Source organism: Podarcis pityusensis (genome assembly GCF_964106645.2).
Source record: "Podarcis pityusensis genome assembly, chromosome: 8".
Classification (NCBI taxonomy): domain Eukaryota; kingdom Metazoa; phylum Chordata; class Lepidosauria; order Squamata; family Lacertidae; genus Podarcis; species Podarcis pityusensis.
This window is the reverse complement of record NC_138033.1, coordinates 37,361,815-37,374,677: the sequence shown is the minus strand read 5'-3', so window position 1 is coordinate 37,374,677 and position 12,863 is coordinate 37,361,815. Positions and strand designations below refer to the sequence as shown.

The window sequence follows — 12,863 nt, the reverse complement described above, 5'->3', positions numbered from 1 at the left end:
TACAGATGGAAGAAGGCATGCAGTGAGGCCTCTGCTTTGGAACAGGACAAATACCATATGGGGCGGTGGGGGAATGTCTCCTTGTATAGGTCCACAGGACCTTCCACTAGACAGACACAATTTTTATTAAGTAAAACTTGAGAAAGAGCAATGAAGTTTCCTATGAATTCCTCCCATGTGATAATCATTTAGAGTCAAGGCCCCCTCTCCCTAGAATTCCTCCCTGGTCTCTTCCCCAACCCCTAATGCATGGGTAGACAAACTAAGACCCAGGGGCCGGATCCGGCCCAATCACCTTCTAAATCCAGCCCATGGATGGTCCGGGAATCTGCATGTTTTTACATGAGTAGAATGTGTCCTTTTATTTAAAATGCATCTGTGGGTTATTTGTGGGGCCTGCCTGGTGTTTTTACATGAGTAGAATGTATGCTTTCATTTAAAATCATTTCTGGGTTATTTGTGGGGCACAGGAATTCGTTCGTTTTCCCCCCTTCAAAATATAGTCCAGCCCCCCACAAGTTCTGAGGGACAGTGGACCAGCCCCCTGCTGAAAAAGTTTGCTGACCCATGAAACAAACCAATCAATATGTAAAATGATTCACGGGATTCAGATACTCTCATGGTTGATTTCCAAAGCAGGTGGTCAAAAAATAAGTGAAAGAAGAAAGAGGGAAAGATGTCCTCCTGCTCATCATAGTCACTATCCCTGAAAATCAGAAACTGTTTCACAAATTTGCTCATTAGTGTCTTGGCATCAATCACTTGTTTTTTTAATTATTATTTTTAAATGTAGCCTCTTTCCTTTGATTCCCTTGTCATCTTATGGCTGAGCTATGCATGATGCCTAGCAATCCATGGCTGACCTGTTGGGGTGTTGGTGCAGATTAAAGTGGAGAGGACCCCCAAAGAGCTATAAATTGCATGCAGCGGTGGTGGTGGTGGTGGTGTTGCTGCTGTTGCTGTTGCTGTGCAAGAGGCTGCTTTCCTTCCCTGGGTGGGGTGGTTGGAAGAATATAGGGCACCTGGGAAGCAGGGAAGCAGTCCTTGAGCACAAAAAGGGAAGAGCAGAACGCTCCCTCTGCCAGTGCCACATGCTAGACACTTTCACTATTCCCATTTCTCTGTTTCCCCACAACAAGCACACACACACACAAGATCAGCCACGATCAGTCTCCCGGAGTATGTAATTTGCCTCTCACAAATTCATGTCTGAGCATTCGGGGAGCACTTGGCAACAAAGAATGCCAAGCAGACAGCCTAGAGGGTAAAGCAGTGCCTGGACCGTAGGAGAGAGAACAGTTTTGGAGGGCTGCTTGGAATAGCCTTATTGCGAAGGAGCTCTTCTTGCTCAGTACTAGAACTCAACCTGATACTGGAATACTAAGTTGCTTCTGAGGTCTGGAACACATGCTGCAGTGCCTTGTTTTTAACTTGAAGGCAATTATTTAAATGGGGGGATCCAACTGGATACTGTTTCCCCCCAGTAAAGAGTGTGTTACTGTCTCCTTTAACACAGATAGCATTTCACCCTCTCTGTTGTCCAGACACTCCTGTTAACAGATCTGCTTGTGTGTCTATCCACACAAATAAATTAAATATTGTACAGTGGTACCTCGGGTGAAGAACTTAATTCGTTCCGGAGGTCCATTCTTAACCTGAAACTGTTCTTAACCTGAAGCACCACTTTAGCTAATGGGGCTGTCACGCCGCCAGAGCATGATTTCTGTTCTCATCCTGAAGCAAAGTTCTTAACCCGAGGTACTATTTCTGTGTTAGCGGAGTCTGTAACCTGAAGTGTATGTAACCTGAAGCGTATGTAACCCAAGGTACCACTGTACTTGTGTTCACTGAGATACAACTTTTGTGATCCTTATTGTGGTGACCCTGTGGTTTTTGCTGTATGTCACTACAAGTTTAAAAATGCTTAGCAAGAGCTACAGATGTCACTATAACTAAAATCAGGTGGGTAGCCATGTTGGTCTGACACAGTCGAAATACATAAAAAAAATAAAAATTTGTCTAGTAGCACCTTAGAGACCAACTAAGTTTGTTCTTGGTGTAAGCTTTCGTGTGCATGCACACTTCTTCAGATACACTGAACTAAAATGTTTGTTTACACATAACAGTGGACGGTAAGTAAAATAGCTTTATGGCTTGAAATGTCAGTACAGAAACAACAACAACAACATCATATGGTTATTTTATTTTTTAAATTAAATTTCTATACTGCCCTTCATCTGAAGATGACAGCAGTTTACGCTGATTTGTGTGGGAAGTTCCTTAAAGATAGAGTAAGCCTACAAGCTTCTTTTGACTGGTGCAGGTGAGAACATGGCAGCTGATAAGGTGCCCTAAGCCAAAATCAAATTACCGCCCTGGGTTCTAACATTTCTAAAAACATATCTCTGTTTCAGTCCTTGCGTAGCAGTCCTAATCAAGGTTTAAGCACACATATCTGAGAACCTTGCCACTTGCTTGCTGATGCTGCCCTCTTTTGCATGGGTCATGGCTGTTTTCTGTGCAATCAGGAAACAAGGGGATGTACAACAAAAAGTGGGGCAGCGTGAATATTACTGTTTGGGATTCCCAATATTCCATTCTACTCTTCCCCACCCCAATTAATGTTCCTCACATTCTACAATAACTGTTTTCATTCAATCCTCATTGGACGGTTTTGAGGTGTCTCCGCCCTCCCAGCTTTCTTTTTTTATGTATTAAAAAAACACTCCATGTTCTAAATTCCATACTAAATGATTGCAATGCACTCTATGTGGGGCTCCCTTGAAGACTACTCAGAAACTTCAACTGGTCCAAACATATTATTGGTTGGGGTTGCTTTGAGAACTCAACCCCTATTCTAAAACAGCTACATTAGCTGCCAATTCGTTTCCTGTCTTAATTCAAGGTTCTCGTGTTAGCATTTAAAGCCCTAAATGACTCAGGCCCAAATAGCGAAAAGGCCACCTTGTTCTCTAGAAACCATCTCGGGTGCTAAGGTGGGCAGAAGGGCCCCTTTTCGTAGTTCCACTGCTGAGGAAGTCGAGGGGTGGCAGCAGCCCAACAGAAGACATTCTCTGTGGTGTCCCCTAAGTTGTAGAATTCCCTCCACACAGATTTGCATCTGACACCTTCACTATACAGCTTTTAGAGAATGCTGAAAACACACATCTTTAACCTGGCCTATGACACATTATCAGAATCCACCCTATTCTGGTGACTGTAACCTGTTTCAACTGTTTTAAATCCTGAATTTCAAATTGCTTTACCCCGCCCTGGGACCTGTTGGTGAAAGGTAGGTAACAAATTAGTGATAACCATAATAATAGAAGCTCTCTCCAAGTGTTCTCCAGAAACTGGTACCTAGAGGCTGTGATCCTGTAGGTGATATATAGCTATTGTGACTAATGGTCACTGGTGGTCTGCTTTTTCTGCATGCATTTTTCTACTTTCTTTTTCAAGCTATCCAAGCGAGTGATCACAATTTAAAGGCAAATTCATGGGGAGGCTGTTGGCCCATGATGGCTTCCTATGACCCCCAGGTTACAAAGGTGGTAGCATCCTGCTGGGTATCAACAGCTGAGGTTCATGAATGGGAACAAATAGGGAGGGCAGCTTTGAACTGCTTAAAAGTTTAAAATAAGCAAATCATATTTTGCAGGAAGAGTGCAGCTCTGTATGCCTACACAGAAGTATGCCCCACTGAGTTCAACGAGGGGATTATTGAAGGTAGCGGGGTTGCTGCACAAGCTGCGCTATGCAATGAATTTCTCTGAGGTTGCTTTGGAGGTCAGCTCTCAAGGGAAGTGAGTTGGAAGTTGGAGGAAGGCAAACAAGCAAAAGAGACAAGGGAGTTTCAGACCTACACTAGAAACTACTGAATGGACCTCTCTGCACTTTTCCGATCTACGGGGTAAGCGGACGCGGTGAGGTAGTTCCCTCGTCCCGCCCCGTTGCCCAGGCAACGCGCACGAGCTGCGCGACAACACACGGCGCCTAGAGAGCGAGAAAGAGGACGGCAACTAGTCCCGTCCGGAAAGTAGTCCGTCCCTTAACGACGGGGGGCGTGGCTTCGGCGCCATGTCCGGTTGGCCCTTTGAGCCTCGCTTTAGCTGGCTGGCGGAGCGCTCTTCCAGTCGCGCGGGGACGAAGTACACAGTGAGAGGGGACTTGTGTCCTTCCGCATAGGAATCACTGAGAAGAGCGAGAGACGCGCGCGGCGGCGGCGGCGGCGGCTGAGGAGGGAGCCCAACGCCCTCTCACCCGCTCGGCGGAACGAGCCTTCCCTACCCGCGACGCGGAGGCGGCGGCGGCGGGATGTTCAAGAACACGTTCCAGAGCGGCTTCTTATCCGTGCTCTACAGCATCGGGAGCAAACCGCTGCAGATCTGGGACAAGAAGGTGGCGGAGGGAGCTGGTCCTGGCCTACCTGGCCTGGGGGGCGTTTCTGCGAGAGGGTTTCTAGTCCTCATGGCTGCCAGGGGGTTGGCCTTTAAGGGTTGGCCTTCAAGAGTTGGCCTTCAAGAGCTCTCTTCAGAGCGCCGCCAGGGAGAACCCCAGAGCCAGCCAGCCTCGCTTCCTCCCTCAGGCTTCACATGCTCGAAGGAAGCCCGAGCCAGGTCTGGGGAACCTCCGGACTCTTTTGGACTACAACTCCTGTCGGCCCCAGCGTCGTATTACTGTGTTTTGTTGGGGCTGATGGGAGAACAATATGGAGGGCACCTGTTTGGGGAGGGATCCTCTTAGGGGTTCCCTCCTCGTCTGTTGCCCCATTTCTTTGGAAGCTCCTCCACTGTCCCTTGGGCCCCGACATCTTAGGGTGGTCTAGCAGTGCTTCATGCCTGGTGGTCCCATTTCCAATTGACCGGAAGCAGAAAGCCTCATTTTCCCTTCCTACTACGGCTGAAAAGAGCCCTGTTGGATCAGACCAAATAGCTTTGCAGCCTGTTTCCCTCAGTGGCTAAGCAGATTACTCTCTAAGTCATAACTTCCCCAACTAGGTGCTCTCCATATGTTTTGGGTGCCAGTTTCCGTCAGGCCTAGGCAATGTGGCCAGTGGTAATGGATGGTGGGAGTTGTACCACATAATGTAGTGATGGTCCCTGACTTGGGCAGCTTTTAAAAAGGATTAAGCTGAATTCATGGCCAATTAGTCTAGCAATGACTACTAGCTGCAGTGGTTGTATACTGCCTCCACTATAATACCAGTTGCTAGGAACTGCAAGTGAACAGAGTTCTGTTGTTTTTATGTCCTGCTTGCGGGCTTTCCATGGGAATATGGTTGGCCATTGTGAGACCAGGATGAAGCCTGCACTTCCAATTCAGAAGTATGTCTTCCTGGTAGGGCTTTCAGATGCTATTTGAAGCAAGAAAGTCGTCTGCTTAATTGAGTGATGTCCTATTTCATTCTCACCTTCTAGGTGCGGAATGGCCACATCAAAAGAATTACAGATAATGATATTCAGTCATTGGTGTTGGAGATTGAAGGGACCAATGTCAGGTAAAGAGGAACCACTGTCTATGCTTTCCTAATGTCCCATTGAGAATTAGATGTTGAAAAGCATTGTGGGATTGATTCCCAGCTCCAGTTTCCTCACAGAGATTTCTCCATCAAAACCACGCCAGCTTATAGTGACTATGGAAACAGCTCATTGCTCCCATCCTTGGTAACGATGGGTCTGGGATTGGAGGAGCCCATTGTGGCAATTTATCTGTTGTTATGCTTTGAATGGGCTGACTGCATGTGGCCCTCAGGCCAGAAAGGATTAGTCTCCCATGTGGCAGGAGCTTTCCCTACAGCTGCTGGGATGGAGAACCTTTCTCAGCCCGAGAGCTGCGTTCCATGGTGGGTAAACTTTCAGGGACTGCTAGAGGTAAACCTGGGCATACCAACAGAGGTGACTCTTAGTAGAGCTGGATACCTTCCAACCATGCAAAAGTTAAGAGTTTCTACACAAGCTTTTCTCAATTTTCAATTGAGGCATGGAAGAGGTATTGTCACAGATCATATAATGCATAGGATGCATTCCTGACAGGCAAAGGCTCTTGAGGAGGGTGCAGAGCGGGGTCAGTGAGGGTTTGTGGCCTGGAGAGAGTCCCAAGGGTTGGATGAGAAGATTGGAGGGCCACATTTGGTCCCTGGGGCTGAGTTTCTCCAATCCTGCTCCATAGGGAGGCAGAAATATCAGTATATAAGCTTTTAGAGAATCCTGAAATGCTTGTAGAAATATTTCAAACAAATGGGTTCTTCTGATGCGGATCCTGCACCTGAATTTTTGAAGCCCTGGGAGATGAGATGCTCTCAGAAGGCCTGCTTCTCCTGCAAGTCGTGCAGTCTTGCTCATTCTGTTTCTCTTCCCCACAGTACCACATACATCACGTGTCCTGCTGACCCAAAGAAAACGCTGGGGATCAAATTACCCTTTCTGGTGATGATAATCAAGAATCTGAAGAAATACTTCACCTTTGAAGTACAGGTTAGTTCATGGAGCTAACACAGCAGGTCCAGAACATGACAGCATTAGTGGACAAAGTCATTGGTCTTCCCATCTAAAGTCATGAGATGGTTGTTCCTATTGTGTAAAAGGTGACTTGCTTAGAGCTACTCAGTCTCTGAGATCCATCTGTTGCTCCAACCCTCGGTTCAGCCTTACTGGCAGAGTTCCTCTCCAGCACTTCAGTCAGGTCCTTGCCTAGCCTGACATTGCTTATTCTGCAGGCCCCTCCCTCCAGGGGAGCTGAAGGCAAACTGCTTAGTATTCTTATCAGTAAGGTTAGGGGACTGCAGGCTTGACATCTGCAGCCCCCCCCCCCCCGTTTTCCAACAGTGGTGTGTCTTTCTGTGTTAGGTGTTAGATGATAAAAATGTGCGCCGACGGTTCCGTGCCAGCAATTACCAGAGCACCACCCGTGTCAAGCCTTTCATCTGCACCATGCCTATGCGCCTGGACGATGGCTGGAACCAGATCCAATTCAACCTCTCTGACTTCACTCGACGAGCATATGGTACCAACTACATTGAAACCCTGAGAGTCCAGGTAAGGAGCTGTGCGTTCTGACAGCTGTGACACTTGCATTTCAGTTGCTGATTTGGGTGGTTGCCCTTGTGAAGAAAGAGCCATTGTGGGTCCCTGCTTCAGTCTCTCCATAGCTAGCGGTGGCAACTGCTGGGGTCTTCAGTTAACATGGGGGAGATCAGCATTCAGAGTTAACACTGGAAATTCTAGGCCCACAAGTGTCAATCAGCAGATTTGACTGGTTTCTTTTATCCCTGGGCCTGATCTCTCTTTAGAGGTTGTTCTGAAACACATGCATTGTATATATGTATGTTAGTATTTATATATAAAATTTCTTACCAGTCATAAAACCCAAATCTGAGACTGTACCAGAATGACTTCCTAGCTGATTCTGTTTATAGCGAAATGGAATAGCATCCATTTTGTGGTGGTGGTGGTGGGGGGGGGGGGGCTGGTAGATGTCAGGCTGCTTTGAAATGACTGCTGCTGAAACACCCTTCTTGGGCATGCTTGACTTTTCAGATCCACGCAAACTGTCGCATCCGCAGAATTTATTTCTCTGACAGACTCTACTCTGAGGATGAGCTTCCTGCTGAGTTCAAGCTTTATATCCCAGTCCAGAACAAGGCCAAGGTGAGCAGCTGCTGGAGGATCGGGGGGAGCAGGAGTTTGCATTCTAAAAAGCGCTTGTTAAGCTAGTTGTGGGTGCAGAGACGGCTGGAGTGGAGCACTGGATTTGGAGGGCAAGAATGCATCCTTATCTTCCACCCTCCTCAAGCCAAGTCTGACAGGTTTGCTGCTGACTCATCGAATGACCCACTTTTGCCCACACAATTTGAAATCAAATAGCATGGGCAAAGGCACAGCCTGTAAAGTGCCAACTTTCAGCTAACCTTGTGAAGTCAATGTGCATAAAAGCCCCAACAACCAGATGATCGCCTGAGTTGCGAAGCCATGGGTGGCACAGTTCTTTGCATGCAGCTTTGCAGCTGCTGCCAATTCATCTGATTGGTGCTACATCTTTACCTGCCCCCCCCCCCGAAGTCCTATCTCTGTAGGAAACATGGACATGGCTTGGTCAAAATGGCCTCATGGACCAAACAGGGGTGTCTGGGGGCCTAACTAGGCCCACGGGCTGGAGGTTCCCCACGGCTGCTGGAAGTGAGGGCAACTGATGCCAAGAAGTCAGCTAAGAGAGCTTTATGCGTGGACTGCATGGAAACTTAAGAATTTGGCCGCTTGCAGCATAATCTAGTGTATTATTTAGTAAGCATCTTACACCACTCCTTAGCTGTCAGGTTCACAGAGCAACTGATATACATTCAAACAACATATGCTGCAATATAGCATCACAACAAAGTGGAGCAGATAAATGTCCCAATGTTAAAACGTATAAACTAGTTGATCTTAAAAGGTCTGCACCTGGTGCCTAAAGGTGAGTCTCTCTAAGGAGTGAGTTCTAAAGAAGGAATGCTATGAAAGTTGAGCCTTGGGAAATTGGATTTCAGGTGACAGTTCAGCTATGTTCTAGCAGGGGGCCTTGGACAAATCTCTTGTCTCATGCGCATGCACACACAGGCAGAGAGCCTGCTGGTGAGGGATATTGCTGCAATAAGAGAGATCTGAATGCCTTTTGAATGAATGTGAACTTTTGAATAACTGTCTTTCTCTGCATCTTTCCCCCTGCAGCAATGATGTCACATTGGGAAACACACTGAGAGAGACACTGAAGAGAGGTGGAAGAGTTTGTTTTTTTAAATTAAAAACAAAATTTAATGTTGATTTACATAGGGTAACTTTATTTAATAAAAGTTGGTATCTAAAATGCTGGGACACAGGACAACTAACCATGTCATTGTTTTGTGTGAGCGAGATGATGCACGATCAAGCTTGCACTTTAAAATCAACCCCAGACCAAACTTGAGTTATGGGGCTTGATCCTGAGTGCATGCAGACAACTCTGTTGGAGAGCAGTTTTGAGATCCTTGTGCCCCCGGCCCCCCTCAGATGCCAGTGGTTTTTCTTCTTTGCTGTTCATATCTTTTTTCATGTATGCTCCAAATACGTGTGGACTCCTCCCCTTCTGGAAGCTGCTATTAAATATTTGATTTTCTTTGTAAGGCTGTTCTTGGTTACTACATGCTGAAGGAGGCCTTATGCATCACAGGCTCCCTTGCAGGTGAATTGATTCCCTGTGGTATTGTGCCTGGCCTGCCTTGTCCCCTTGTCAAATGTCAATGTGTGTCTCCTGCTTGTGTGCCAAGGAGATAAGGAGGGATGGTAGCCAAACTTCTGAACTGTCAGATCTGATTTCTTGGGCATGAACCTCAGTAGAACCCCTTCCTCTTTCCCGGTCATGCGGTGTGCACATTCACAGTGCAGTGCACGCAGCTGATGAAGGGAACTGGGAGCATGTTTTGCCCCCTTGAAAAACAAAATTCTGCCTTGGTGCTTTTAATGACTTCTGTAAAGTGGGCAGGGGAATGGCTGCATCTGAAGCTTCTCTTGGAAAGGCGAAAGCAGAAAGTCTGAGCATAGGGAGATTTGACAAGGGACTAGGCTGGCTGCCTTTCCTTGCTGGTGGCATCAGTCCAAGGAAGGGGCTGGGAAATCCGGGCAAAGTGGCCTTCTTGGGGGGGGGGGGCACTTTCCAGAAGCCTCAGCCTTACAAATATTGTTACTAAACTTACTCCCCTTGCTTCACCAGGTCACAGGGTGGGTTACAGCAATTGACAATTCAGTATTAAAGCAATTAATGCAAATTACAGTCACAATAATAGGGTGGCTCCTCCAAACACACATCTCTGGTATCAAAAGAGGTGTGTCTTCATAATTCCCTGAGACTATAGTGAAGGTGCCAGGCTCATCTCTGGGGAGGGAATTCCATAATTTGTTGAACTTCCATCAGCCTCAGTAGGCATGGCCAATAATGAGGGAGGATGGTTGTTGCAGCTGTGGAACATCTGGAGGACGACAGGCTATCCACCCCTTCTCTAAGTAGGCTGGGGAGAGGTTCCTGTTGCATCGAAGAAGTACCTCTGCTAGACCTTTGCCCTTTTTGAGTTTCAAACTTAAGCAGGGGAGGTGCTCCCATGACTCCCCATCTGTCAAAATGCAAGTGTGGGCAGAGTTGCCACCCAGCTTGCCTCATGATGCCCTTTATCTTCCGCTTCTTCCACTTAGCTTAAAATGAGTGACCTAAAATAACCAGAACTCTGAGCTGAAGGATTGTTGACGGTCTGTACTCAGTGAGCACAGGTAGTCTTGCTGGCTGGTCTTTCAGACCAAAAGCCAAGAGTGGGCAGGAGGCTAATACATTTGTTAGGATCAACCAAAACATCACAAATTGCTTTAGAGATGGCCAGAATGTTTCCATTCACACACACACACATGAGGAAGTTGTGCAGCAGTTACTGTAAATCCTGTAACACTAAATTGTGTACCTGTCTGATAATGTGGCTGGACCAGAATAGATCAGCTTGAAGAACAGCAACAGAAGCCCCCTCCCTTGGTTTTGTCCTAAGGAGAGCACCATGACTTCAGCAGTGCCTGCCGACAGGCCTCTAGCATGCATGTGGTGGTGTTCCTTTCACTTCCAGCAGGTGTTGCTGTTGTGTTTCTAAACTCACTGTAAGGTAAACTGGTTAATGGAGGAGCAGCCCTGAAAGGTCAAAATCATGGGCGGTTCTAGGGCCTTGCGTTGTAAGGCTTGCCTTCTGTCAGACCTTGGGGTGCTGAAGGTACATGGATGAAGAGGTTTCTGCTTTGACTGCTTGACTAGTGGTGACCTATGGAGCTCTTGTGGTTCCATGGATTTCCTCTTTAAGGAACACTAGCAAGAACTATGTCAATTCAGTAAAAAAAGGAGCAGCTCACAGCTCCTGCAGTTAGTAAAAAATAGCCCTTTTATGTCTCTGAGTGACTTCTAGCACTAGGGTGGGGAGACCGGCAAGTACACAAATCTTGGTTAGCTGAGGGTTTTAATGGTGTGGAAGTTGGGGGGGGGGCGCATTGTGAGGGTCTTGCCCCCAGGTGAAGCAGGTGTGGACTTCCCTAGGTGGACAGATTTGATAAGTGACTCTCTTTGCTTTTATTCTGTGTCAAGTCCTAGATTGGTCTCTAGAGACTCCGGAGGGCAAGTCCTTCCAGGGCAGTGGAGGTTTTAATAGCTGAAAAGCTTCCACATGCTGATAATTTGAGGCGCTGTCCCTCCTCCAAAAGAACCAGGGCCTCCTGTTGCAATGCCAGACCCACCTTCAGTTGTCGCCAATCCCTGGAACAGAATGTGGCAGTTTTCCTCTGCATTGCAGCATTGAGAACTTGGTTGTTCTATCTCCTGCCAATGTCCTGGATAATCCACTCAAGATAACTCCTTGCTGGAGATGCTGCCTCATCACCACATTTGGAGAGGGAGCAATTTTCTCCCAGCCTGCAGACACAAACACCTGCTCCTTTCTACCACAGTTCTTGCTTGGTTCTCTTCTTGGGGCCTGCTGGTTGTTGGGGTATACCTGCAGACAGCATGGGTCAGTCTGGGCAAGTGGAAGAATCCCACTGTCCCAACATTAAATCTGTCTGCAAGGAGTGAGCACTGTTTCTAAGGGGCCCCGTTAGCCAGAACAAGTGGAGCAGATATGCCTGTGGATGCGCACAAGGCACCAATTGTCCTATCTGGTGTTGCAACTCTCACAGGGCAGCTCCATCTCAGCAGCTTCTCACTTCCTGGCCCCTCCCCACCGCCCTCATTCACTGGACAGCAGCCAGCCACAGATGGCCAGCCAAGCTGGGATGCCCCTACTCTCCTTTTGTCAGATTGCCCATGTCTTAAGAGGCAGACAGTGCCCGCTGGGTAGGGGCTCTTTCATGTGCAGGAGAGGGAATAAAGGGGGTCTTTATTGCTCAGCGGCAATGCATGAGCACAAGGGTCTTCTCTTTTAAATGGGCTTTCTGGTGTGCTATTTTCTGCTGTAGACACCAGGCTTGCTTGGATGGCAGAGATCCTCTCCGAGGAGTGGGAAATGACAAAGGCTGCAAGTGGAAAGTGGGAGCTGTGGGCAAGGAGCGGGATTCAGCCCCAGCCAGCAGGTGTTGGGTTTCGAATTTCCCAAAAGCCAGAGATCCCTCTTCAAATAAAACTACTATCTTGGAAGGGTTTTGCTCCTAACAAGGCAGCACAGCCCTATGAAGGTGTCTGACTGTACTGGCCCCAGGAGCTACACACCAGACACTGGCTATCTGCCTGCAAAGCTATAGGCTTAGGGGCCCAGGACTCTGCCTGTGCTGCAGACCTTCCTGACTCTGTTTGGTGAAGCCTTTGGCATTCAGGCACCTTAAGCCCTAAGTTGGCTGAGTCCTTTGCATGCAGACTAATGGCGACCCCCTTGACATTGCTCCACAATCAAAATCTTACTGTCTCGCCTGCCATTTGCTGACTTGCACTAGTGATGAGTCAGAGGGAACAGACAGGCTGTTCCTTTGGGCAAAATCTTCCTAGGGCATGGGAGGCAGGTGGTTGCTGAAGCCATGCAGAATCGGCAAATCCAGCTGAAGCAATTTCTGCCTCCCTTATCCAAGTGGGATTCAAAGGCAAAGAGATGCTGCCTCTGCAAAGGGCGTAGAAGTTGCACCAAGCAGCTGGCATCATTGGGATGGGGAATCACCAATCTGTTTAAGGCTGCTTGCCCCAATTGTGCATACCTTGATTTCATCCATGTGACATTTCTTTAACTGTTTCTCTTTTGAATGATAGTCATATTTTTAAATCTCAGCAGGCCAGTGCACAATAAACAACCTTGGTGCCTTTATACTATTTGCTATTAAAATGGATTGGCAAAGTCAATGGCCCATTGC

At 47.5% G+C, this 12,863-nt stretch overlaps 1 protein-coding gene across 2 annotated transcripts; it reads left to right on the top strand.

Moving 5' to 3' along the window:
- The first annotated feature begins 4,040 nt into the window (after nt 1-4,040).
- On the top strand, nt 4,041-9,133 carry CFAP20 (cilia and flagella associated protein 20). Of its 2 annotated transcripts, none has more exons than XM_081016948.1 (6): nt 4,041-4,398; nt 5,418-5,497; nt 6,362-6,473; nt 6,846-7,034; nt 7,536-7,646; nt 8,703-9,133. In XM_081016948.1, the coding sequence occupies exons 1-6, from the start codon at nt 4,315-4,317 to the stop codon at nt 8,706-8,708; spliced, it is 582 nt and encodes a 193-aa protein (XP_080873074.1). In that variant the 5' UTR covers nt 4,041-4,314; the 3' UTR covers nt 8,709-9,133. The 2 variants fall into 2 exon arrangements, with proteins under 2 accessions (XP_080873074.1, XP_080873075.1); XM_081016949.1 differs by lacking the exon at nt 4,041-4,398 and adding an exon at nt 4,471-4,616.
- The last annotated feature ends 3,730 nt before the right edge of the window (nt 9,134-12,863 follow it).